This window comes from Chiloscyllium punctatum, chromosome 29 (assembly GCF_047496795.1).
Source record: "Chiloscyllium punctatum isolate Juve2018m chromosome 29, sChiPun1.3, whole genome shotgun sequence".
Classification (NCBI taxonomy): domain Eukaryota; kingdom Metazoa; phylum Chordata; class Chondrichthyes; order Orectolobiformes; family Hemiscylliidae; genus Chiloscyllium; species Chiloscyllium punctatum.
In genome coordinates this window covers 62876106-62898914 of record NC_092767.1, presented here as the reverse complement: position 1 = coordinate 62898914, position 22809 = coordinate 62876106, and the positions used below count along the sequence as shown (strand labels likewise).

The 22809-nt window shown below is 46.9% G+C and overlaps 1 protein-coding gene and 1 long non-coding RNA gene across 2 annotated transcripts; one reads left to right on the top strand and one right to left on the bottom strand.

Annotated features, from left to right (window-relative positions):
* Positions 1-9300: 9300 nt before the first annotated feature.
* Positions 9301-11748, bottom strand: LOC140454469 (mRNA decay activator protein ZFP36L2-A-like). Its single transcript, XM_072549233.1, has 2 exons — positions 11574-11748; positions 9301-10218 (listed from the first exon to the last, which is right to left on the bottom strand). The coding sequence occupies exons 1-2, from the start codon at positions 11610-11612 to the stop codon at positions 9301-9303; spliced, it is 957 nt and encodes a 318-aa protein (XP_072405334.1). The 5' UTR covers positions 11613-11748.
* Positions 9317-21420, top strand: LOC140454470 (uncharacterized). Its single transcript, XR_011952692.1, has 3 exons — positions 9317-9457; positions 19051-19130; positions 21163-21420. It is a non-coding gene; the product is annotated as an uncharacterized lncRNA (long non-coding RNA).
* Positions 21421-22809: the final 1389 nt, after the last annotated feature.

The following is a 22809-nucleotide window of genomic DNA, read 5'->3' as shown; positions in this document are numbered from 1 at the left end:
CCACCCATACCCCTCCATCTACATTTATCCCTTACCTAACACTATGGGCAATTTAGCATGGCCAATTCACCTGGCCTGCACATCTTTGGACTGTGGGAGGAAACCGGAGCACCCGGAGGAAACCCACGCAGACACAGGGAGAACGTGCAAACTCCACACAGACAGTCGCCTGAGGCAGGAATTGAACCCGGGTCTCAGGCGCTGTGAGGCAGCAGTGCTAACCACTGTGCCACCGTGCCACCCACTACCCTCCCCTCCCTGACCAATCACCTTCATCTCCTCCCCCACTCACCCATTGTACTCTATGCTACTCTCTCCCCACCCCCACCCTCCTCTAGCTTATCTCTCCACGCTTCAGGCTCACTGCCTTTATTCCTGATGAAGGGCTTTTGCCCAAAACGTCGATTTCGCTGCTCGTTGGATGCTGCCTGAACTGCTGTGCTCTTCCAGCACCACTAATCCAGAATCTGGTTTCCAGCATCTGCAGTCATTGTTTTTACCACATAAACACAATGGCTATGTGAGGGTAGGAATACATTAACAAATAACTCACCACCTCACTCCCCAAATCCTGTCCACTATCTACAATGCACGGGTTAGGAATGTGATGGAATACTCTCCAGTTTTCTGGATGGGTCCAACTCCAAGAAGATTAACATTATCCAGGACATAGCAGCCAATTCGATCGGCACCACATTCACAAGCATCCACTCCCTCCACCATCAATGCTCAGTAGCGGCAGTGTGTGCTATCTACCAGTTGCACTGCAGAAATTCACCAAAGATCCTGAGACAGCATGTTCCAAACCCATGATCACTTCCATCTAGAAGAATAAGGGCAGCAGATGCATGGGAACACCAGACCCTGCAAGTTCCTCTCCAAGCCACTCACCATCCTGACTTGGACATATATTGCCGTTCCTTCAGTGTTGCTGGATCAAAATCCTGGAATTCCCTCCCTAAGGGCATTGTGGGTCAACTACAGCAGATGGACTGCAGCGGCTCAAGAAGAACCCTCTCAAGGTCAATAAATGTCCCAGCCAGCTTGTCCACTTCTGATGAGTGAATGCCAAAAAGGAAGAAGATGAAGCAGACTTTCTAGTTAAAGAGGAAGGCTGTAAAACATGAGAACATTTTTAAAAAGTAAATGCACATCCTGGAGGACTGATGTCCTTAGAGTCATAAAGATATACAGCACAGAAACAAACCCTTCAGTCCAACTCGTCCATGCCAACCAGATATCCCAACCCAATCTAGTCTCAGATTGAGACTGCCAGCACCCGGCCCATATCCCTTCCTATTCATATAGCCATCCAAATGCTTTTTAAATGGTGTAGTTGTACCAGCCTCCACCACTTCCTCTGGCAGCTCATTCTATACACGTACCATCCTCTGCTTGAAAACGTTGCCCCATAGGTCTCTTTTATATCTTTCTCCTCTCACCCTAAACCTATGCCCTCTAGTTCTGGACTCCCTGACCCCAGGGAAAAGACTTTGTCTATTTATCCTATCCATGTCCATCATAATTTTGTAAACCTCTATAATGTCACCCCTCAGCCTCAGATGCTCCAGGGGAAACAGCCCCAGCCTGTTCAGCCTCTCCCTATAGCTCAGATCCTCCAACCCTGGCAATATCCTTGTAAATCTTTTCTGAACTCTTTCAAGTTTCACAACATCTTTCCAATAGGAGGGAGACCAGAATTGCACTCAATATTCCAACAGTGGCCTAACCAATGTCCTGTACAGCTGCAACATGACCTCCCAGCTCCTGTACTCAATACCCTGACCTATAAAGGAAAGCATACCAAACGCCTTCTTCGCTATCCTTGTGGGTAGATAAATGACTAAGGCAGGATGAATTATATCTAAAGCTATGAAAGGTTGTCAGGAATAAAATAACAAGTGCTCTTAGGATCATTTTATAATCTTCAGTAGATACAGGTGAGGGAATAGAGGCTTAGGGTCTGAATATGGTCTCGCTGTTCCAAATGAATTTGAGGGTATCGGCCAAGTCATGACCTGTATAACTGAGGCATTACTTCTCATATTCAATTCCTAGCAAGGAAATGTAACATTCTATGAGCTTTCCTGGTTGCATGTTGAACAATCTGTGATTCATGTTCCAGGACACTCAGATCCCTCTGCATCTCTGAGCTCTGCAACCTCTCACCATTTAGGTAATAGGCTTCTTTTTAATTATTTCTGCTAAAACAGACAATTTCACATTTATCACAGAATCCCGACAGTGTGGAAGCAGGCCATTTGGCCCATTGGGTCCACACTGAAGAGCCAGACTCATCCCCCCTACCATAGCCATAGCTAACCCACCTAGCCTGCACATCCCTGGACATTATGGGCAATTTTCCATGGTCAATCCACCTAACCTGCACATCTTCGGTCTGTGGGAGGAAATCGGAGCACTCTGAGGAAACTCACACAGACACAGGGAGAATGTGCAAACTCCACACAGACAGTCACCCGAGGCTGGAATCGAACCCGGGTCCCTGGTGCTGTGAGGCATTCAGTCACCTATCCCTCACATTATACTCCACTTGCCATTCTATAACCATTTGAAGGAGAAAGTGAGGACTGCAGATGCTGAGGATCAGAGCTGAAAATGTGTTGCTGGAAAAGCGCAGCAGGTCAGGCAGCATCCAAGGAGCAGGAGAATCGACGTTTTGGGCATAAGCCCTTCTTCATTCCTCATTCCTGAAGAAGGGTTCATGCCCGAAACGTCGATTCTCCTGTTCCTTGGATGCTGCCTGACCTGCTGCGCTTTTCCAGCAACACATTTTCAGCTATAACCATTTGAAGGCTACTTACATCCTCTTCTGATGCTCTTTGTATGAATTTCGGATTTCCAGTTTTCTTTTAGATGTTGTGTTTTCAGCCTGGATCTGTCACCCCACATCCAGCTGGTCCTGAACAGTTTCGAGTCGGTTCTCTAACACCGCTCTTCTCTCCAGAATTACAGATAATTTAACGTTCAGGTTGCTCTGACTGGTGGAGAGGTATGAACCCCCCACAAGATCAGCATCGACAGGAGTGCTTCGGATAACATGAACCGATTCGTCACATGGAGAAGGAACCAACTATTCCCTTGAACGCACAATGACAATGCCCATCTCGGCCCGTGAAGGTCTAGACTCTGGGATTGCACCAACCTTCTGGACATGCTCATAATATCAAACCCCCTTCTCAGAAGTGAAACTCAGTGACACTGACACCCATTAATTCTGAAGAACATTCATGTCAGGCTTGAAACATTAATTCTGTCTCCCCCTCCACAGATGCTCAGTTTTCACGATACATTTTTATTTTAGATTTCCAGCATCTGCAATCGTTCACTTTTCATTATTTGTTAGTTGTCTATTCCCGGGTGGTGGTGGGTTGCCTTCTGAACTGCTGTGGTCCACCTGCTGTGGGCTGACCCACAATGCCCTCAGGGAGGGAATTACAGGATTTTGACCCAGCGACACTGAAGGAATGGTGACATATTTCCAAGTCGGGATGGAGAGTGAGGGGAACTTACAGCTGGTGGTGTCTGTCTCCCCCCTCTGACAGGACAGATCCTAAGGTCTTGGTATCGTGCACTTTACCAGAATCGCAGGATCATTATGGTTCTGAAGGAGGACATACAGTCATATATAGATATGTTCTTCATTGGTAAGGAGATCAAGGGTAATGGGGACAAGGCAGACGAAAGGGATTCAGGGAAAAAAATCTGCCATCCTTACCTGGTCTGGCCCACATGTGACTTCAGACGCACAGTGATTTGATTGGCTCATAACTGCCCACTGGGCAATTATGGCTGGGCAATAATGGCTGGCCTAGCCAGCAGTTGGATATAGGAGTTGGGATATCATGTTGAGGTCATATTGGACATTGGTGAGGTCTTTTCTGGAATAGTGTGCCCAGTTCTGGTCGCCCTGATATAGGAAGGATATTATTAAACTGGAGAGGGTTCAGAAAAGACTGAACTTTACCAGCACCAGAGGGTTTGAGTTATTAATATAGGCTGGGACTTCTTTCACTGGAACATAGGAGGTTGAGGGGTAACCTTATACAGGTTTACAAAATCATGAGGGCATAGCTAAGGTAAATAACGAGGGTCTTTTCCCTAGGGAGGGAATTCAAAACTAGGGGGCATATTTTTAAAGTGAGGGTGGAAAGTTTTAAAAAGGACATAAGGGGCAACTTTTTTCACAGAGAGTGGTTCGTGTGTGGAATGAACTGCCAGAGGAAGTGGTGGATGCAGGTACAGTTACAACATTTAAATGTCATTTGGATATGTACATGAATAGGAAAGGTTTGGAAGGATAAGGGCCAAACACAGACAAGTGGGACTAGTTTAGTTTGGGAACATGGTCGACGAGGATTAGTTGGACTGGAGAGTCTATTTTCATACTGTATGACTGTACGACCTGTACCCCAGTGAGAGTCGGTGTGTGTGTGTGTGTGTGTGAGAGACCAATACTCCAGTGAGAGTCAGTGTGTGTGTGTGTGTGTGTGTGTGAGAGACCAATACTCCAGTGAGAGTCAGTGTGTGTGTGTGTGTGTGTGAGAGAGAGAGACCAATACTCCAGTGAGAGTCAGTGTGTGTGTGTGTGTGAGACCAATACTCCAGTGAGTCAGTGTGTGTGTGCGTGTGTGTGTGTGAGAGACCAATACTCCAGTGAGAGTCAGTGTGTGTGTGTGAGACCAATACCCCAGTGAGAGTCAGTGTGTGTGTGCATGTGTGTGTGAGAGACCAATACTCCAGTGAGAGTCAGTGTGTGTGTGCGTGTGTGTGTGTGAGAGACCAATACTCCAGTGAGAGTCAGTGTGTGTGTGCGTGTGTGTGTGTGAGAGACCAATACACCAGTGAGAGTCAGTGTGTGTGTGCGTGTGTGTGTGTGAGACCAATACTCCAGTGAGAGTCAGTGTGTGTGTGTGTGAGACCAATACTCCAGTGAGAGTCAGTGTGTGTGTGTGTGTGTGAGAGAGACCAATACTCCAGTGAGAGTCAGTGTGTGTGTGTGTGTGTGTCCCGTACCCTATTGAGAGTCAGTGCATGTGGAGGACCCCATACTCCAGTGAGAGTCAGAGGGTGTGGGAACCATACCCAATGAGAGTCAGTGCATGTGTGTGTGTGTGAGACCCTTTTAATGTTACACCCACTTTGTGTAACTAAATTCTGTTATTCCCTTTGTTTCGGCCTCCTGTTTTATCAATGTTGCTGACCTTGGTATCTGTGGCTTTCTCACTGACCATTCTGACAGCAGACTCTCTGTTCCCCAGCACTGAATCGCCCTCAGTGTTGTCTCAATAGCAGCTGCTGTTCCTCTGACAATTTGCTGTCAATGAGCTTTATGCTCAGAATGAGTGCCATAACTGTGAGTCACTGTTTTACTGATCTTTCATGGGATGTGCCTGTCCCTGATTGCCAGTGAACTGAGTGTCCAGCTAGGCCATTTCAGGGGGCAACTAAGAATCAGTCAGTCATATCCTGTGGGTCTGGACTTAAACTAGTGAACCAGATACATCTTCATGACAATCAATCAATCATACCAATCACTACGATGGAAACATGCTCTCCTTAACAGATTTTTTAAAATAAATTAGTCTCCACCGACTGCCAAAGTGGTATTTGAACTGTTAGCATTAGCCTGGACCTCTAGATCATTCGTTGAGTGGCACTGGTACTGTCTCCCCATACACTATGTAGTTGCGTGAAAATTATATCTCACACGGGTCCCGAAGGCTCACAATCAGGAACAAAAATTGATGCCTCTCGTGAAAGGAAACAAGGTGGGATGATTGTATTCAATCAGAATGAAGGGGCCCATGTGGGCTGGGAATAGCATGTGGACAGAAATAAAATGCTGTGGGTGATGGAAATTAGAAAATAAAAATGGAAAGTGCTGTTAAAACTTAGTAGGGTCTGCTGAGAGAGGCAAGAGTTAACATCGAGTTGTTCACGCACACAAGAATTCAATTACCCTCTCCAGATATTTTGGGGTCGGGCTTGAGGACATGAGTATTGGGAGGGGGGGGGGGGGGGGGGGGGTGAAAATAAATCACTGACTATTTTTGCAGAATTACAGAGTGATATTAACTGAAAACATATTTACCAGACTAGCAGAACACAGTAATGTGCCTGGAATTAACTGACTCATTTCTCTTCCTCCAATTTACATCGGACCTTCACAGTTGAATCAAATAGAAGCAATAGCAGGATACAAACATTTGGTTGCAAAATGAACAGAACATTTGAAACATGTGTGCCCTCAATGTCAGCTTTTCTTAGCTAATCGCTCAAGCACCAGCGAGATTGAAGTACGCAATAGGATTCACACAGCTCCCACACAAATCTCAGTCTCCTTCTCCACTGACCCCAGCCCAGGTCTGGGTGAACACTTCAATTTGCCCACTTCTAGCATCAGACTCCTAGCCAGACAGCGGTAGAACACCAGGTGTCTGAACTGTATTACACATACAGTTCACAGGGAGTGAGGAAGAATCTAGAAGCAATGGGGAGAGAGCTACACATTGGAGAGAGTCATTAGAGAGACTGAAGAGGGGAAGGGAGCATATAGTGAGACAGAGATCAGAAAAGTTTAAGCCACGTAACACAGTGAATTATGATGGCTAGTGAAGAAAGCATATCTAAGATTGCAAACACATCTTGATCAATTAATTCAATGCGGAGTGGCAGATGGAGTAAATTTGGATAAATGTAAGGTGTTGTATTTTGGCAAAACAAACAGGGACAAGACTTATACAATTAAAAGTAGGCCTTTGGGGAGTGTTGTAGAACACAGGCCTAGAGGTTCAGGTACATAGTTCTTTGGCATTTGTGTCACATGTAGACAGGGTGGTTAAGAAGGCATTTAGCACGCTTGCCTTCATTGCTCAGACCTCTGAGCATAGGAGTTGGGATATCATGTTGAGGTTGTACAGGACATTGGTGAGGTCTTTTCCAGAGCACGCCTCCTTTTCTGGTCTCCCAGTTAGAAGAACCATAGTATTAAGCTAAGGGGTTCATAAGAGGTTTACCAGGATATTGCTGGGAAGAAAGGGTTTGAGTTACAGAGAGGCTGGGACATTACCCGTCTCCTCTCTCTTTCCCCCCCCCAAACACGAGATTGAGGGGTGACCTTAAAGGTTTATAAAATCAGGAGGGGTATAGATAAAGTGAATGACAAGGATGTTTTCCCTGGAGCTCCAATACTAGGGGCCATATTTTTCAGGTGAGGACAAAGATTTAAAAGAAGACATGAGGAGCAATGCTTTTTAAGAGTGGTTTATGATTAGATTAGATTACAGTGTGGAAACAGGCCCTTCGGCCCAACAAGTCCACACCAACCCACCACCCACCCATACCCCTGCAATTACACCTTACCTAACACTACGGGCAATTTAGCATGGCCAATCCACCTGACCTGCATATCTTTGGACTGTGGGAGGAAACCAGTGCACCCGGAGGAAACCCACGCAGACACGGGGAGAATGCGCAAACTCCACACTGACAGTTGCCTGAGACAGGAATTGAACCCGGGTCTCTGGTGCTGTGAGGCAACAGTGCTAACCACATGTGTAGAATGAACTGCCAGAGGAAGTTGTGGACAAGTGTACAATTACAACATTTTAAAAAAAAAACACATTCAGATAAATACATAAATAAGAACTGTTCGGAGGGATATGGGCCAAGTGCAGAAAGGACTAGTTTAATTTGGGAACATGGTCAGTGTGGACTGGTTAAACCAATGGGTCTGTTTCCGTTCTATGACGCAGTCTCAGCAAGTTATTCCAATGGTTACTTCATTTCCCCACCTAAAAAGTACAAGTGAGTTAATAACTGGTTACAAGATGTGAGTTAACAGAATATGGTTACTGTTTCACGTCTGATGACCCTTCAGGAGAAGGAACACCAGACCCAAAACATTAACTGTCTTCACAAGATGCTGTCAGGCCTGTCTGAGCTTTTCCAGCAACTTTGTTTGCTTTATGTCATTCAATAGTTCTGATTTTTAAATAGAATATGGTGTTTGTTCACAATCCAACTGTGTTAATGTTTCCAGGCAGAAAGGGAGGACTGCAGATGCTGGAGATCAGAGATGAAAATGTGTTGCTAGAAAAGCACAGCAGGTCAGGCAGCATCCAAGGGACAGGAGAATCGACGTTTCGGGCATAAGCCTACAGGTACCTTGCACTACGCCACACTAAACTCATTGCAAGATGCAAAAGTTTGAAGGGTTTACTGGACTCAGCCAAGTACAATTATCACTACGGACAGTTGCAAACTAGAGACATCAGAATTCTGGATTCCCTTTTATTTCAAGTGAGACTAGTTATCATAAAAAGACATCAGATAGCAAACAGATAAGGTCAAAACTTTATTTTTATTTGGTTTAAAAAGATAAATTATAATAAAATATATTGCTATATCATTAAATATACAAACATTCCAATAACCTGGGTAATAAATAATTAAATAAATCTATATATTGTGCAGTAAACAGCTTTAGAAATTGCAAAAATACTTGTTACAGGTAGATTAAAAAATAGTTCCTTTTGTAAAGAGGGTGTTTGAAAACAAACATGTTCCCCAACAGATCAGTCACTGCAAGACAATTCGAAATCTGTGCATTTTTCTATGGAGAATTGGTTCACAGTTTTGCTCCACCTGCAGAATTTCACATTCTTCTGCAGCCAGAAAGTCAAGTCAGGGTTTCCCACTCTCCAGGCGAGTGTCCTGGCAGTCCCACAGGGTTGAAGAATTCACATCAAACCAGAGATTGGGGTTTTTGTTTTGAACTGGGGGGGGGGGGGGGAAGAAGAGGTATGGGGGGGGGGGGGGGGGGGGGGGAGAAGGGAGGAAGGGATTAGAGGGAGGGAGCAGGGTGAAAAAAAAGAGAAAAAAAATGGGGTTGGGGGGGAGAGAGAGAGAGAGAGAGAGAGAGAGAGAGAGGAATGAAAAAGGGGGATGGTGAGAGGGAAAGAAGGGGGTAGGAGAGGGGGAAAAGGGGGTAGGAGAGAATGAAGTGGGGGGGAAAGGAAAGGAGAGGGGAAAAGAAAAGAAAGGGGGAGGGAGAGGAAAGGGGAGGAGGGGGAAAAAAAAGGAGGAGGGGAAAGAGGAAAGAGGGGGAGAAAAGATGGGGAAAGAGGAGACAGTGGGGTGAAAAAAAAAAGAGGTAGAGAAAGCGAGAGATGGGTGAGAAGGGGAAGGTGAGGGGGTTGTGGGGCAGAGAGAGGGGTATTGCCTTCTTCCTCAGGGTGAACCCCGGCCTGTGCCTGGGTCAGGTCTCTCTCTCTCCCCTCAATCCTCAGACACCGAGATCCTGCTGAAGATCGGGAGGCGCCGGGCCTGGTGATCGAAGACCGGGGACTCGGAGCCGCTGCTGCCGCCGCTGCTGAACTCCTCGTTGTCGCTCAGCGAGTCGGGGTAGGGGCTGCGGAAGGAGCCGGAGCCGGAGGTGAGGCTGAGGGCGATCTCCGGGGGACGGTGCTGGGACGAGGAGGAGGACGAGGATGCGGCCCAGGCCTTGGGGCAGGCCCCGGCCCGGCCGCTGCCGCCGCTGCAGCAGCAGCAGCTCAGCCCCATGACCCGGGCGAACTCGTGGCTGACAGCCGCCCGGAGGGAGTCCCAGTCCGGCAGCTCAGGCCCCTGGCTGGTGGAGGTGGGGGTGGTGGGGAAGCCGGAGAAGCTGGTGCTCTGCTGGAGGCGGGGCCGGCTAGGCCTCTCCTCGGCCGGGTGGTGGATGAAGTGACAGCGGGAGCCGTACGGGCAGAAGCCGCTCGAGTGGAAGGTCCGGCACAGCTCGGTCTTGTACTTGGGGTGGCGGCTGACGATCCGCAGCTCCCCGAGGCCGTGGGCGAACTGACACTTGTCCCCGTACCGGCACAGGCCGCTCTCCTGGAAAGGCCGGCACAGCTCGGTCTTGTAGCGGGGGCTCGGCTGCTGGACTCCAGCCCCAGGCCCGGCTAGGCCCCGCGGGGCCTCCTCCTGCTGCTCCTCCTCCTCCTCCAGCGAGCCGCCGTGGCTCAGGCAGCGGCTCAGGCCCGGCGGCACCCGGTGGCGGCGGTGGTGCCGAGGGTCCTCGGCCCAGCACGGAGCCCCCGTCGGCAGCCCCGGGCCCATGGAGTGACGGCGGAGGCCGGTCGGGGGTTTCACCGCCCTGCGGTCCGGGACAGGCGGCTGCGAGGAGCTCGGGGTGTCCGTGTGCACGAAGCTCCACTGTGGGGGAGAGAGAGAGAGAGGGTGAGGGATAGAGGGTCATGGAGCAGGACAATAACACCCCTCCCCACCCCCTCAGTAACAATCTCACCCTCAACCACATCTCCCCCCCCCCCCCCCCCCCACCAAAGGTAATCCAAATCTCACCCTCAACCAGATCCCCCATCCCCAAAGGTAATCCAAATCTCACCCTCAACCAGATCCCCCATCCCCAAAGGTAATCCAAATCTCACCCTCAACCAGATCCCCCATCCCCAAAGGTAATCCAAATCTCACCCTCAACCAGATCCCCCATCCCCAAAGGTAATCCAAATCTCACCCTCAACCAGATCCCCCATCCCCAAAGGTAATCCAAATCTCACCCTCAACCAGATCCCCCATCCCCAAAGGTAATCCAAATCTCACCCTCAACCAGATCCCCCATCCCCAAAGGTAATCCAAATCTCACCCTCAACCAGATCCCCCATCCCCAAAGGTAATCCAAATCTCACCCTCAACCAGATCCCCCATCCCCAAAGGTAATCCAAATCTCACCCTCAACCACCAGATCCCCACACCACAGGTAATCCAAATCTCACCTTCGACCTGATCTTCACCCCCCCCCCATCCCCAAAACTAATCCAAACCTCACCTTCAATCTGATTTCCCCCCCCCCCAAAAGTAATCCAAATCTCACACTCAGACCCTCAGATCCCCCACCATATCCCCCACCCAAAGGAAATCCAAATTTCAGCCTCAACCCCGCAGATACCACCCCACCTCGAAAGGAAATCCAATCAATTTCAGATTCCCCCCTCCCCTTGGCCCCTAATCCCACTCTATCCCTTCGTCACCTTTTTTCCAAATCGCCCCCCCCCAAAACCCCTACAGATCCCACTGCCCACTCCCCCCCCCCCCCAAAGCTCCCACTCATTAACCCTTCAGATCCCTATCTTCCCTCACCCCTTTTTGCCCCTCCAAGTCTCCCTCAACCCACCCCCGGATTCCTGTATATGCCAGACCTTCACTGTCTCTCTTCCCCCGGGACTCTCTCTCTCCCTCCCTCCGCCTCTCCTCAACCCGCAAAGTTTGGGGGGGGGGGGGGGGGGTGGATCCCATTTGGGGAGTCGGAGGAGTGTGCCTCCTTGTCCCCTGTCCGTCTCTGGGCGCAATGAGACCCTCCCTCAATAAAAACCAGGAGCGCTCGCTCTCTCTGTCTATCTATCTATCTATCTCTCCCAGTCCCACTATCCTCGATTGACAGCACCCGCCCCCAAAATATTATTACATTGAAAAATAAAAGTCATTATTGTTCCGCGTGGGATCTTGCTGTGCATCGAGCAGGATCCGCGAGCCCTCCTTTTCGCCAGACTTACCCCGGACACCAGGTCGCACAAATCTTTCAAGCTAGTCATGGTTAATCCCGCAGTCAGTGCTGCTAAACTCCGGGAGCCGCTGTACTGGAGCTGCCCTGGTCCGCCCTCACTCTTTTATCCCCTGCCCGGGCTGACGCACGGAGCCGGGGGAACTGACCGCGATGAGTCAGCCCGGGGCGGGGCTGGGGCTGGGCTCTCTGTCCTGGGAAGGGATCGGGGTTTGAGAAACCTCCGGGAGGCGGCAGACTGCAACCTCAGGGGAGAGCTGCAGGCCTTTTGTGTGATTCTTAAAAGAGATGATCTGGTCGAAGTCTTCAAGTTATTAACAGGAAACGATAGGGTATAATGCAGTGAACTATTTCCACTAAAGTATTTCCATTCTAGCACTGGGGGTTGAATAATTTGAGGTGGGCAAAGTTAAAAATCACACACCAACAGGTTTATTTGGAAGCATTAGCTTTCCGAGCGCTGCTCCTTCATCAAGGTGGCTGTGAAACAGGAACATAAAACAGAATTTATAGCAAAAGATTAGTATCATCCAAGTCAAATAATTTGTTTAACAAATCTGGATTGTTAAATCTTTCATCTTTTAGAATGGGTTACAGGTTTCAGTTCGTCAATATGTAAATCCCAGAGGTTCTTTTCAGTCACATTCTCAAGATAACGTCAGGTTTTATTTTTAGAAAAAGTGACATCTCGGCTCAGACAATGCATTAAAGGTGTGAGGTCAGAGCCTGTCTGTATCCCAATCTTGAGTCTGACTGGTTCTATTTCCGAAGTGGAATTTGCAAAATATTATACGGATTGACTGTCTGCATTGATTCCTGATGAAGAGCTTTTGCCCGAAATGTCGATTTTCCTGATCCTCGAATGCTGCCTGACCTGCTGTGCTTTTCCAGCACCACTCTAATCTCGACTGCCTGCAGGTTGCACATTGGGGCTAGGGAGCACTGTCTGAGGATTAGGATCAGACCATTCAGGAGAGACGTTAGGAAGCACTAAGGAACAATGCTGGATCAATTGTTCATTTTAAAGCTTAGATAGATAAGCAAAGAGACATGAACCAAAGACATGAACGAACTATGGAGTTCGGCAAGAGATCAGCCATGATATCATTGAATAGTGGCAGAACAGGATCAAGACGACTATATGGCCTACTCCTGTTTCTGTGTTACAAGACAACATGTCAGTCATAATTAACCCCATAAACTAAACCCAGAAGTAACGTGTACCCAACTAAAAATGTGGTATCAGTTGCAGCCCTTGACCTTTACTCTCTTCCTGTGATAATTTGAGCTGTCCAGCAGTCTTTTTCTATGACTTCCTATCTCTGTGTCTATCTGTAAATAAGGTTTTATTGCCTCTTGATAGCCATGTGCAGTAACTTCATGAGTTATTTCAACAAAAATTTGTAAACAAGTTATGTCAACATTTGACTCACTTCCCCTAATTTTTGAAAATGATGTGATCATGCAGTCAGTCCTACATGTAATATTATCAGTATTTTGTCTCTGTTTCTATATCTCTAAGTTTCGAGTGTGTGTCTTTGTTGTAAATCTGTGTGTGAAAGACTCCCATGACTCTAAATTTATTGTATGAGCCTGTTCATCTCTGTGCATGTGTGTCTGTCTGTCTCTCTCTCTGTCTTATGTTCCTGTCAGAGTGTCGATCTATTATGCACCTATACAGTTTTCTCTATCATAGAATACCTCTCGTGTGGAAGCAGACCATTCAGCCCATTAATTCCATCCCATCCCTCTGAAGAGCATCCCACTCGGATCCAGCCTCTTACCCTATTCCAGTGGTGCTGCACTTTCCATAGTGAATCCACCCAACTTGGACGTCTTTGGACTGTGAGAGTGAAACCAAGGCACTGTCCTGGAAAGGGGTCTGGTCTCAAGTGAGTTTGTAGACTGCCCCAGAGAAGAGCTGAAAATGTGTTGCTGGAAAAGCGCAGCAGGTCAGGCAGCATCCAAGGAGCAGGAGAATCGACGTTTCGGGCATGAGCCCTTCTTCTTTTGCCCCAGAGAAGAGCAAAATGACATAGGAAGGCAGTCTTCAACAAGAAGTGGCAAGTGGACAAGCCACCTCAGCCTCCTCTGAAGGTCACCAGCATGACAGATGCCAGTCTTTAGCCAATTTGATTCACTCCATGTGATATCAAGAAATAGAGTCATAGAGATGTCCAGCATGGAAACAGACCCTTCTGTCCAATCCGTCCATGCCGACCAGATATCCCAACCCAATCTAGTCCCACCTGCCAGCACCCGGCCCATATCCCTTCAAACCCTTCCTATTCATATACCCATCCCAATGCCTCTTAAATGTTGCAATTGTGCCAGCCTCCACCACTTCCTCTGGCAGCTCATTCCATACCCGAAGAACCGTCTGTGTGAAAAAGTTGTCCTTTAGGTCTCTTTTATATCTTTCCCCTCTCACCCTAAACCTATGCCCTTTGGTTCTAGACTCTCCAACTCCAGGAAAAGACTTTGTCTATTTACCCTATCCATGCCCCTCATAATTTTGTAAACCTCTATAAGGTCACCCCTCAGCCTCTGACGCTCCAGGGAAAACAGCCCCAGCCTGTTTAGCCTCTCCCTATAGCTCAAATCCTCCAACCCTGGCAACATCCTTGTAAATCTTTTCTTGTAAACCCTTTCAAGTTTCACAACATCTTTCCAATAGGAAGGAGACCAGAATTGCACACAATATTCCAACAGTGGCCTAACCAATGTCCTATAAAATGCTGCAACATGACCTCCCAACTCCTGTACTCAATACTCTGACCAATAAACAAAAGCATACCAAACGCCTTCTTCACTATCCTATCTACTTGCGACTCCACTTTCAAGGAGCTATGAACCTGCACTCCAAGTTCTCTTTGTTCAGCAACACTCCCTAGGACCTTACCATTAAGTGTATAAGTCCTGCTAAGATTTGGTTTCCCAAAATGCAGCACCTCTCATTTATCTGAATTAAACTCCATCTGCCACTTCTCAGCCCATCGGCCCATCTGGAAAATGGTTGGAGGCATTGAATGCTACAAAGGCTGTGGGCTCAGACAACATTCTGGCAATAGTACTGAAGACTTGTGTTCCAGACCTTGCTGCTTCTCTAGCCAAGTGGTTCTAGCATAATTACAATAGTATCGCCTGACAATGTGCTGCACGGTGACTCAGTGGTTAGCACTGCTGCCTCACAGGGCCAGGGACCCGGGTTCAATTCCAGCCTCAGGCGACTGTCTGTGTGGAGTTTCACATTCTCCCCGTGTCTGCGTGGGTTTCCTCCCACAATCCAAAGATGTGCAGGTCAGGTGAATTGGCCATGCTCAATTGCCCAGAGTGTTAGGTGCATGAGAGTCAGGGGAAAATGTCAGGAAATGGGTCTGGGTGGGTTACTCTTCGGAGGGTTGGTGTGGACTTGTTTCCACATTGTAGGGAATCGAATCTAATGTGGAAAATTGCCCAGGTATGTCCCGTACACGAAAAGCCGGACAAATCCAACCTGGCCAATTACCACCCCATCAGTCTACTCTCGATCATCAGTAAAGTGTTGGACAGTGCTATTCAGCAACACTTGCTCAGCAACAACCTGCTCAGTGATGCCCAGATTGGGTTCAGCTCCTGACCTCATTACAGCCTTGGTTCAAACATGGGCGTTGGTGGGGTGAGCACAGGTTGGAAGAGCCAAATAGCCCTCTGTGTTTTTTTAAGTCCTTAAGCTGTTCGTGAGAACTTACTGTGGGCAGGTTGACTGCTGTATTTCTCACATTGCAAAAGTGACCTCTGATGGTCTTTAACCCTGAGGTCATGAGGAGATGGATAGAAAGTCACTCCTTTTTAACCCGAGCAGGTTTTTTTAAAAGAAAATTCACTCACGAGATGAGGGTATCAGTGGCTGGGCCAGCATTTATTGCCTACCCCTAACTGCCCAGAGAGCAGTTAATAGTCAGGTACATTGTTGCAGGTCTGGAGTTACATTAAAGCAGAAAAGGATGGCAGTTTCCTTCCCTAAAGGACATTTGTGAACCAGGTAGGCTTTTCCCTGAAACCTGGCAATGGATTCATGGTCATCATTAGACTCCTAATTCAAATAGCTGCTGTGCAGGATTCGAACCTGGGTCCTCAGGTCATTTTAACTTGGTCTCTGGATTAATAGTCCAGTGACAACACCACTAGGCCATCACCTCCCCCATATTAGATATTTTGGGACTGCTGACAGGTGCAGCTACCTGAGAATGATGGGGGAAACGTCCTCCCTGACTTGCCTCTGTGAAAAATGCTACAACAGGTTCAACACCGCTCTTTATAACCCAATCTAGCCATCACCCAGTGGCCACAGTTGCAATGTTGGACTTCATGCTGTTTCCTTTTACTATGGCTCAAAAGACTTGTGTCAGAGTCACTGCTAATTCCTCAGCTCTGTGTGAGTCATCTGTCATTGTTCCAAAAATCCCTGGCTGATGAGTATAGGTGGGGCTGAAGTTTCATTTCTACAGGGGGAGCAAAGATTCCGTTATTGTGTTTAGCTGACAGCCTTTTGATGCCCAGAGGAAAATGTTCTCGGTGAAGTTCAGCGACAGCAAATGATCGGAGAGATGGAATATGTTCCTGGGTCGAGAATTGGGATAGCGGGGGGGGAAGCATGGTGTGCAGTGGGCCAGCAGTGAGGAAGTGAGTGGCTGCACATAACTGGGAGAACACTGCTGAAAACTGCAGGGAGAGAGAGAAGTGAATTACCAGAGTCTGAGAGCAGGAGAATTCTTTCAAACCCTGTAAAATGGTCTCGAATGCACTTCCCAAATTGAGAAATCAGTGACTGATTCAGTAATAATTTTCAAAAGGCAGGCATAGGGCAATAAAAAAAAACCCTGCAGGATTATGGGGAAAGAGCAGGCAAATCAGACTGGTCGTATAGTTTTAGAACATAGAACAATACAGCACAGAACTGGCCCTTGGGCCCTTAATGTTGCGCCGACCTGTGAACTATTCTCAGCTCGTTCCCCCTACACTATCCCATCATCATCCATGTGCTTATCCAAGGATTGTTTAAATCTCCCTAATGTGGCTGAGTTAACTACATTGGCAGGTAGGGCATTCCACACCCTTACCACTCTCTGAGTGAAGAACCTGCCTCTGACATCTGTCTTAAACCCCTCAATTTGTAGTTATGCTCCCTCGTACAAGCTCTGATGGGCTGAGTGGCCTTCTTCTGCACTTGCCCTTTTACAGAGAGAAGGTTAGGGAAAGAGATTCAGGCGGGGCTGGAAACATAGAAGTAAAAGACTGGTTTATTTATGTATTGGCTTATAGACATGAGGGCTTTATTGGCAACCAAGCGTTGGAGCAGGAATAGACTGTTTGGCCCCTTGATGCTGCTCCATTATCTGATGGATGAGGCTACATATCACACCCCCGCCAAATAATATTTCACCCTCAGGCCAGCATTTATTGCCCATCCCTAATATCCCTTGAGGAAATAGTCTAATCAAACAGGGGGGAGAAAAAAACAAAAGAACTGTGGATGCTGGAAATCAGAAACTAAAACAGCGAAATTGCTGGAAAATTCTCAGCAGACCTGGCAGCGTCTGTGGACAGGAATCAGAGTTAACATTGCAGGTTTAATGACCCTTCTTTCAGAACAGAAGAAATCACTGATTCTCAGTCAACTGATTCTCAGTCAACTGATTCTCAGTCAAGTGCAGGCTTAACAGAATAAATTGGAAACGGATTTTATGTTGGAATCCAGCGATTGTAGCTAACCTCAGTCACTGAGGGCTCGGAGCACAATAGTTATTGGAGTACGTTGGCTCTTTGATTTAGTCCTGGAATTTAAAGTGTTTTGTGTTCTTGACATATGAGGAGTGATGGCTGAGTGCTTTCAGCTTGTCCACATTGTGAGTCACTCTGTTGTTCGAATGTAATTTTCACTTTCTGTTCTAAGTCTTGTGTTTGACCTAGTGGACAGGAACAGTGTGAGGTTGGAGACAGTGTTCACCTCCTTACCTACATTAGCACAGCATTGCCTTTTTGTTCAACTTAACAAGGAACCTGGAATCTTAATGGTGAGAAGTTTAATTTATCAACAGAAGTCCAAAGATGTGCAGGATAGGTGGATCGGCCATGCTAAGTTTCCCCATAGTGCCCAGGGATGCACAGGCTAGGTGGGTTAACCAAGCTCTCTCTACACTATACCCATGAAACATTCCCAGAACAGGGACAGCACGGGGTTAGATACAGAATAAAGCTCCTTCTACGCTGTCCCCATCAAACATTCCCAGGACAGAGACAGCACAGGGTTAGATGAGAGTAAAGCTCTCTCTACACTGTCCCTATCAAACACTCCCAATGCAGGGACAGCACAGGGTTAGATGAGAGTAAAGCTCTCTCTACACTGTCCCTATCAAACACTCCCAATACAGGGACAGCACAGGGTTAGATATGAATGAAGCTTTTTTTAAATTGAAATTTAAGCCTCCTTTACTCAAAAGTAAACAGAAAGTAACAATCTGTCTATGCTTTTAAATTGAAAATGAACCATAGAATCCCTACAGTGTGGAAACAGGCCATTTGGCCCACAAGTCCATACTGGCCCTCCAAAGTGTATCCCACCCAGACACATTCCTCTATCCTATTACTTTACAGTTCCCCTGACTAATGCACCTAACCTACATATCCCTGAACACTATGGGTTATTCAGCTTGAAACTCCCCTGGCATTGACCCTATCAAACACTCCCAGGACAGGTACAACATGGGCTTAGATACAGGGTACAGCTCCCTTTATTCTTTTAAACTGAAAGTAAAGCCTTCTCTACACTGCCACACCAAACTTCCATTTACACCTACATGTCTGCTATGTATATGTACCATATTTATATCTCCTATGTGTATATGCTTTGTATATGTACCATATGTTTATGTGCCTATGTATGCCCTTGTTATTTGAAAAAAACGATGTAAAAAATATCTTACCTTTTTGTGTCTCCTTACACTGGATGTACCACAGCTCTTTTCTGCCAGTAAAGCACCCATGAAGTGCAGGAAACACTGAGCCAATTTGCAGTCCACAGTCTCCCTCCAACAGAAAGGTGATAATATCCACATGATCTCTTGTGGTGTCAATTGACAATTCGCAACTGGCCAGAATTGCTGAAAGGATTTCACATGCCCAGTGGATAGTACCTTTCGGAAACATTTCATCGAATGATCTCATCACCAACAGTGCAGCAGCCCCTCGGTTTTGCATTTTATTTCATGCAAATCCCAGAGATTTGCCAAGTTGAAGGTGATCGGTCTGACACTGCAGCCCCTCTATGTCTGTCTGTCTCTGTCTCTGTCTCTGTGTCTGTGTGTGTCTCTCTCTCTCCACAAGTGCAGGAGGGGTTTATACTGAGGGAGACCTGGAGTATGAGTTTAGATCTTTGCATTTCACCCCATCCCATAAGAATTGAACTAATAACTCTCATTCCCTAACAGCAGCTTCTGTTTTCATTCTTTGGATGTGGGTGTTACTGGCTAAGCTACCTCATTGCTGTGGGCCGAGGATCACATGCCTGGTAAGGACAACAGCTTCCTTCCCTAAAGGGTTCCCTCCACCAATTAGCACAGTCATCATTAGACTCTTAATTCCAGAGTTTTATTGAATCCAGATTCCACCATCTGCCATGACAGGATTCGAACCTGCTTCCCCAGAAACAGTCCACGGATCTTTGAATTTGTGAAGTAGTTATAATGCCACCAAGCCATTACCTCCCCAGTCACTGAGATGCAAGGCACTTTATATCTGTAGTGCAGTATATAACCTGTGTTTATACTGCATATAGCAACTCCTTAAAAGAAAACTTGAGATGATAGCCTAGTGGTATAATCACTCGATCATTAATTCTGAATCTTCTGGGGGCCTGAGTTTGAATCCTGCCATGGCAAATGGTGGAATTTGAATCCAATAAATGGGTGGCACGGTGGCTCAGTGGTTAGCACTGCAGCCTCACAGCACCAGGGTCCCAGGTTCGATTCCAGCCGCAGGCGACTGTCTGTGTGGAGTTTGCACATTCTCCCTGCGTGGGTTTCCTCCAGGTGAATTGGCCATGGGAAATTGCCCACAGTGTTGGGTGCATTAGTCAGAGGGAAATGGATCTCGGTGGGTTACTCTTCGGAGGGTCTGGTTGGGCCGAAGGGCCTGTTTCCACAGTGTAGGGAATCTAATCTAAATGTGAAATGATGGCCATGAAGCCAGTGTTGGGAAAACCCTATTTGGTTCACTAACCTGGTCTACACGTGACTCCAGAGTCAGTAATGTGGTTGACTCTTAACTGCCCTCTGGGCAATTAGGGTTGGGCCTAGCGAGTGAAGCTGACGTCCCATAAATGAGTGTTAAAATCCTTCTGTCTACTTGTTATATTTTAGCTCTCAATGATCTCTGGAACGCTGCTGTGTTTGTGTGTACAGCTGACAAGGGTGTGCGCTATCAATATCAAAAAGAACCACATTTCTAAAGTGGTCAACGTAACCAGGCAGAACCAGAGTGCCTCAGGCTCACGTAGTTGACACCAGCACTCAGATGTTATCGTGTTGAGGCAGCTGTACGTGCAGGTCTGCGCAGTTTCAATGTCAGCTCCAGACCTCAGTGAGTCAGAGCTCAGTCCACAGCATTCCTCACACCCGCCACCAAATCCAGCTTCTGGGAAAACAGTGTGAAAACTGCAAGGGCGGTAGCAGCCCCAGCACTGGGTTTAAATAAACTACCCTCTGCAGGAGTTTCACAACGAAATTGCTTGCGCAGTGATAAAAACAGAATGCGAAGTCTATCTGACAGGAGCAAATCCTGCAGGATTAGAGATTAACCCTTACCCTGCTGAACAACATAAAGTGATTGTGTACAGTTACAGAGGAGCCCTTACCCTATTCAATGAACAGGGACAGAGTAATCCTTACCCCGCTAAATGAACAGTGGCTCTGTACAGTTACAGATTAAAATCTTCTAGGAGAAAGTGAGGACTGCAGATGCTGGAGATCAGAGCTGAAAATGTGTTGCTGGAAAAGCGCAGCAGGTCAGGCAGCATCCAAGGAGCAGGAGAATCGACGTTTCGGGCATGAGCCCTTCTTCAGGAGCCTTCTTCCTGAAGAAGGGCTCATGCCCGAAACGTCGATTCTCCTGCTCCTTGGATGCTGCCTGACCTGCTGCGCTTTTCCAGCAACACATTTTCAGCACAGTTACAGATTAACCCTTACCTTGCGAAGTAAACAGTGACAGTGTACAATTACAGAGTAACCCTTACCCTATTCAATGAACAGGAACAGAGTAACCCTTCCCTTGCTAAAAATGCAGGTGTTTAGTACGCTTGCCTTTATTGGTCAGTGCATTGAGTACAGGAGTTGCGAGGTCAAGTTGCAGCTGTACAGGACATTGGTTCGGCCACTACTGGTATATTGTGTGCAAGATTCAAGATGGCACCACCACCGTGCACCTCATTGCAAGCTCCCTGCAGCAGCTTGAAATCTACCATTTTTATAAACATACTACACTTCTAAACTTAAATTATAAATCAGTAAAAACTACCAACAATGTTCTATTAAATTTAATTACAGGTTTGGGGTTCCTATGATCATCCAGGCCCAAGTACTGGCAACCCTGGATTCGCAGACCCAGGACAAAAGTTTGTAGCTTCAAATAATGCCTATCCTGTTAAAGCTAATCTCACCTCATGTGCACCCTGTACAATGTAACCTGTATGCTTATGTCTAAGTCTTTTTGATCTGTGCCTCCTTTGTTACTATGATCTGTCTGTAAACAAAGCGTTTCACTGTACTTTGGTACATGTGACAATAAATCAATCTATCGATCAATTCTGGTCTCCCTCCTATTGTGAAACTCGAAAGGGTTCAGAAAAGATTTACCAGGATGTTGCCAGGTATGGAGGGTTTGAGCTATAGGGAGAGGCTGGATAGACTGAGGCTATTATCCCTGGTGTGTCAGAGGCTGGAGAGTGACCATGGGCAGCACGGTGGCTCAGTGGTTAGCACTGCTGCCTCACAGCGCCAGAGACCCAGGTTCAATTCCAGCCTTGGGCAACTGTCTGTTTGCACGTTCTCCCTGTGTCTGCGTGGGTTTCCTCTGGGTGCTCCGGTTTCCTCCCACAGTCCAAAGATGTGCAGGTTAGATGAATTGGCCATGCTAAATTGCCCATAGTGTTAGGTGCATTAGTCAGGGGGAAATGGGTCTGGGTGGGTTACTCTTCGGGGGGTCGGTGTGGACCGAAGGGCCTGTTTCCACACTGTAGGAAATCTAATTTTATTGAGGAGCGTGGATGGGGTAAATAGACAAGGTCTTTTTCCTGGGGTTGGGGGAGTCCAAATCTAGAGGGCATAGGTTTAAGGTGAGAGGGGAAAGATATAAAAGGGGCAACTTTTTCACACATAGGGTGGTGCATATATGAAATGAGCTGCCAAAGGAAGTGGTGGAGGCTGGCATGAATAGAACATTTAAAAGGCATCTGGATGGGTATAAGAATGGGTTAGAGGGATATGGGCCAAATGCTGGCAAGTGGGAAGAGATTTATATAAGATGAATTGGACCAAAGGGTCTGTTTCCATGCTGTATATCTCTAGTTCTATGACTCTATGACTTTGTACAGTGATAGAGTAAACCTTACCCTGCTCAATGAAGAGTGACTTTGTGCATTTACAGGGTAACCCTTACTGTGCTAAATGAAGTTAAAAATCACACAACGCCAGGTTATAGTCCAACAGGTTTAATTGGAAGCACTAGCTTTTGGAGCGCCGCTCCTTCATCAGGTGATAGTGGAGGGCTCGATCGTAACACAGAATTTATAGCAAAAATTTGCAGTGTGATGTAACTGAAATTATACATTGAAAAATTGATTGTTAAGCCTTTCATCTGTTAGAATACAGTGATAGTTTCACTTCTTTCATGTGTAAATCACAAAACCCTTTTTTTTAAAAGTTGCATTCTCGGGTTAGCTGTTAACAATGGTGATAGCTAGACAATATGTTGAAGGTGTTAGCCCCCTGTGTTCTCTGTCTATGACCTGATGTTTAGATTGATTCTAATCTAAAAAGTGAGATAACAGAGTTTTACATAAATTCATGCAGTTTTTGAGCTCAGAGTTCTACATGAATGCATGCAGTTTTTGAGCAAAGTGCAATGTAACTCTGCAAGTACAAATTCACCCCACAAAATATATGTGTGCATGTGGGTCTTTGTCTGTCTGTGTG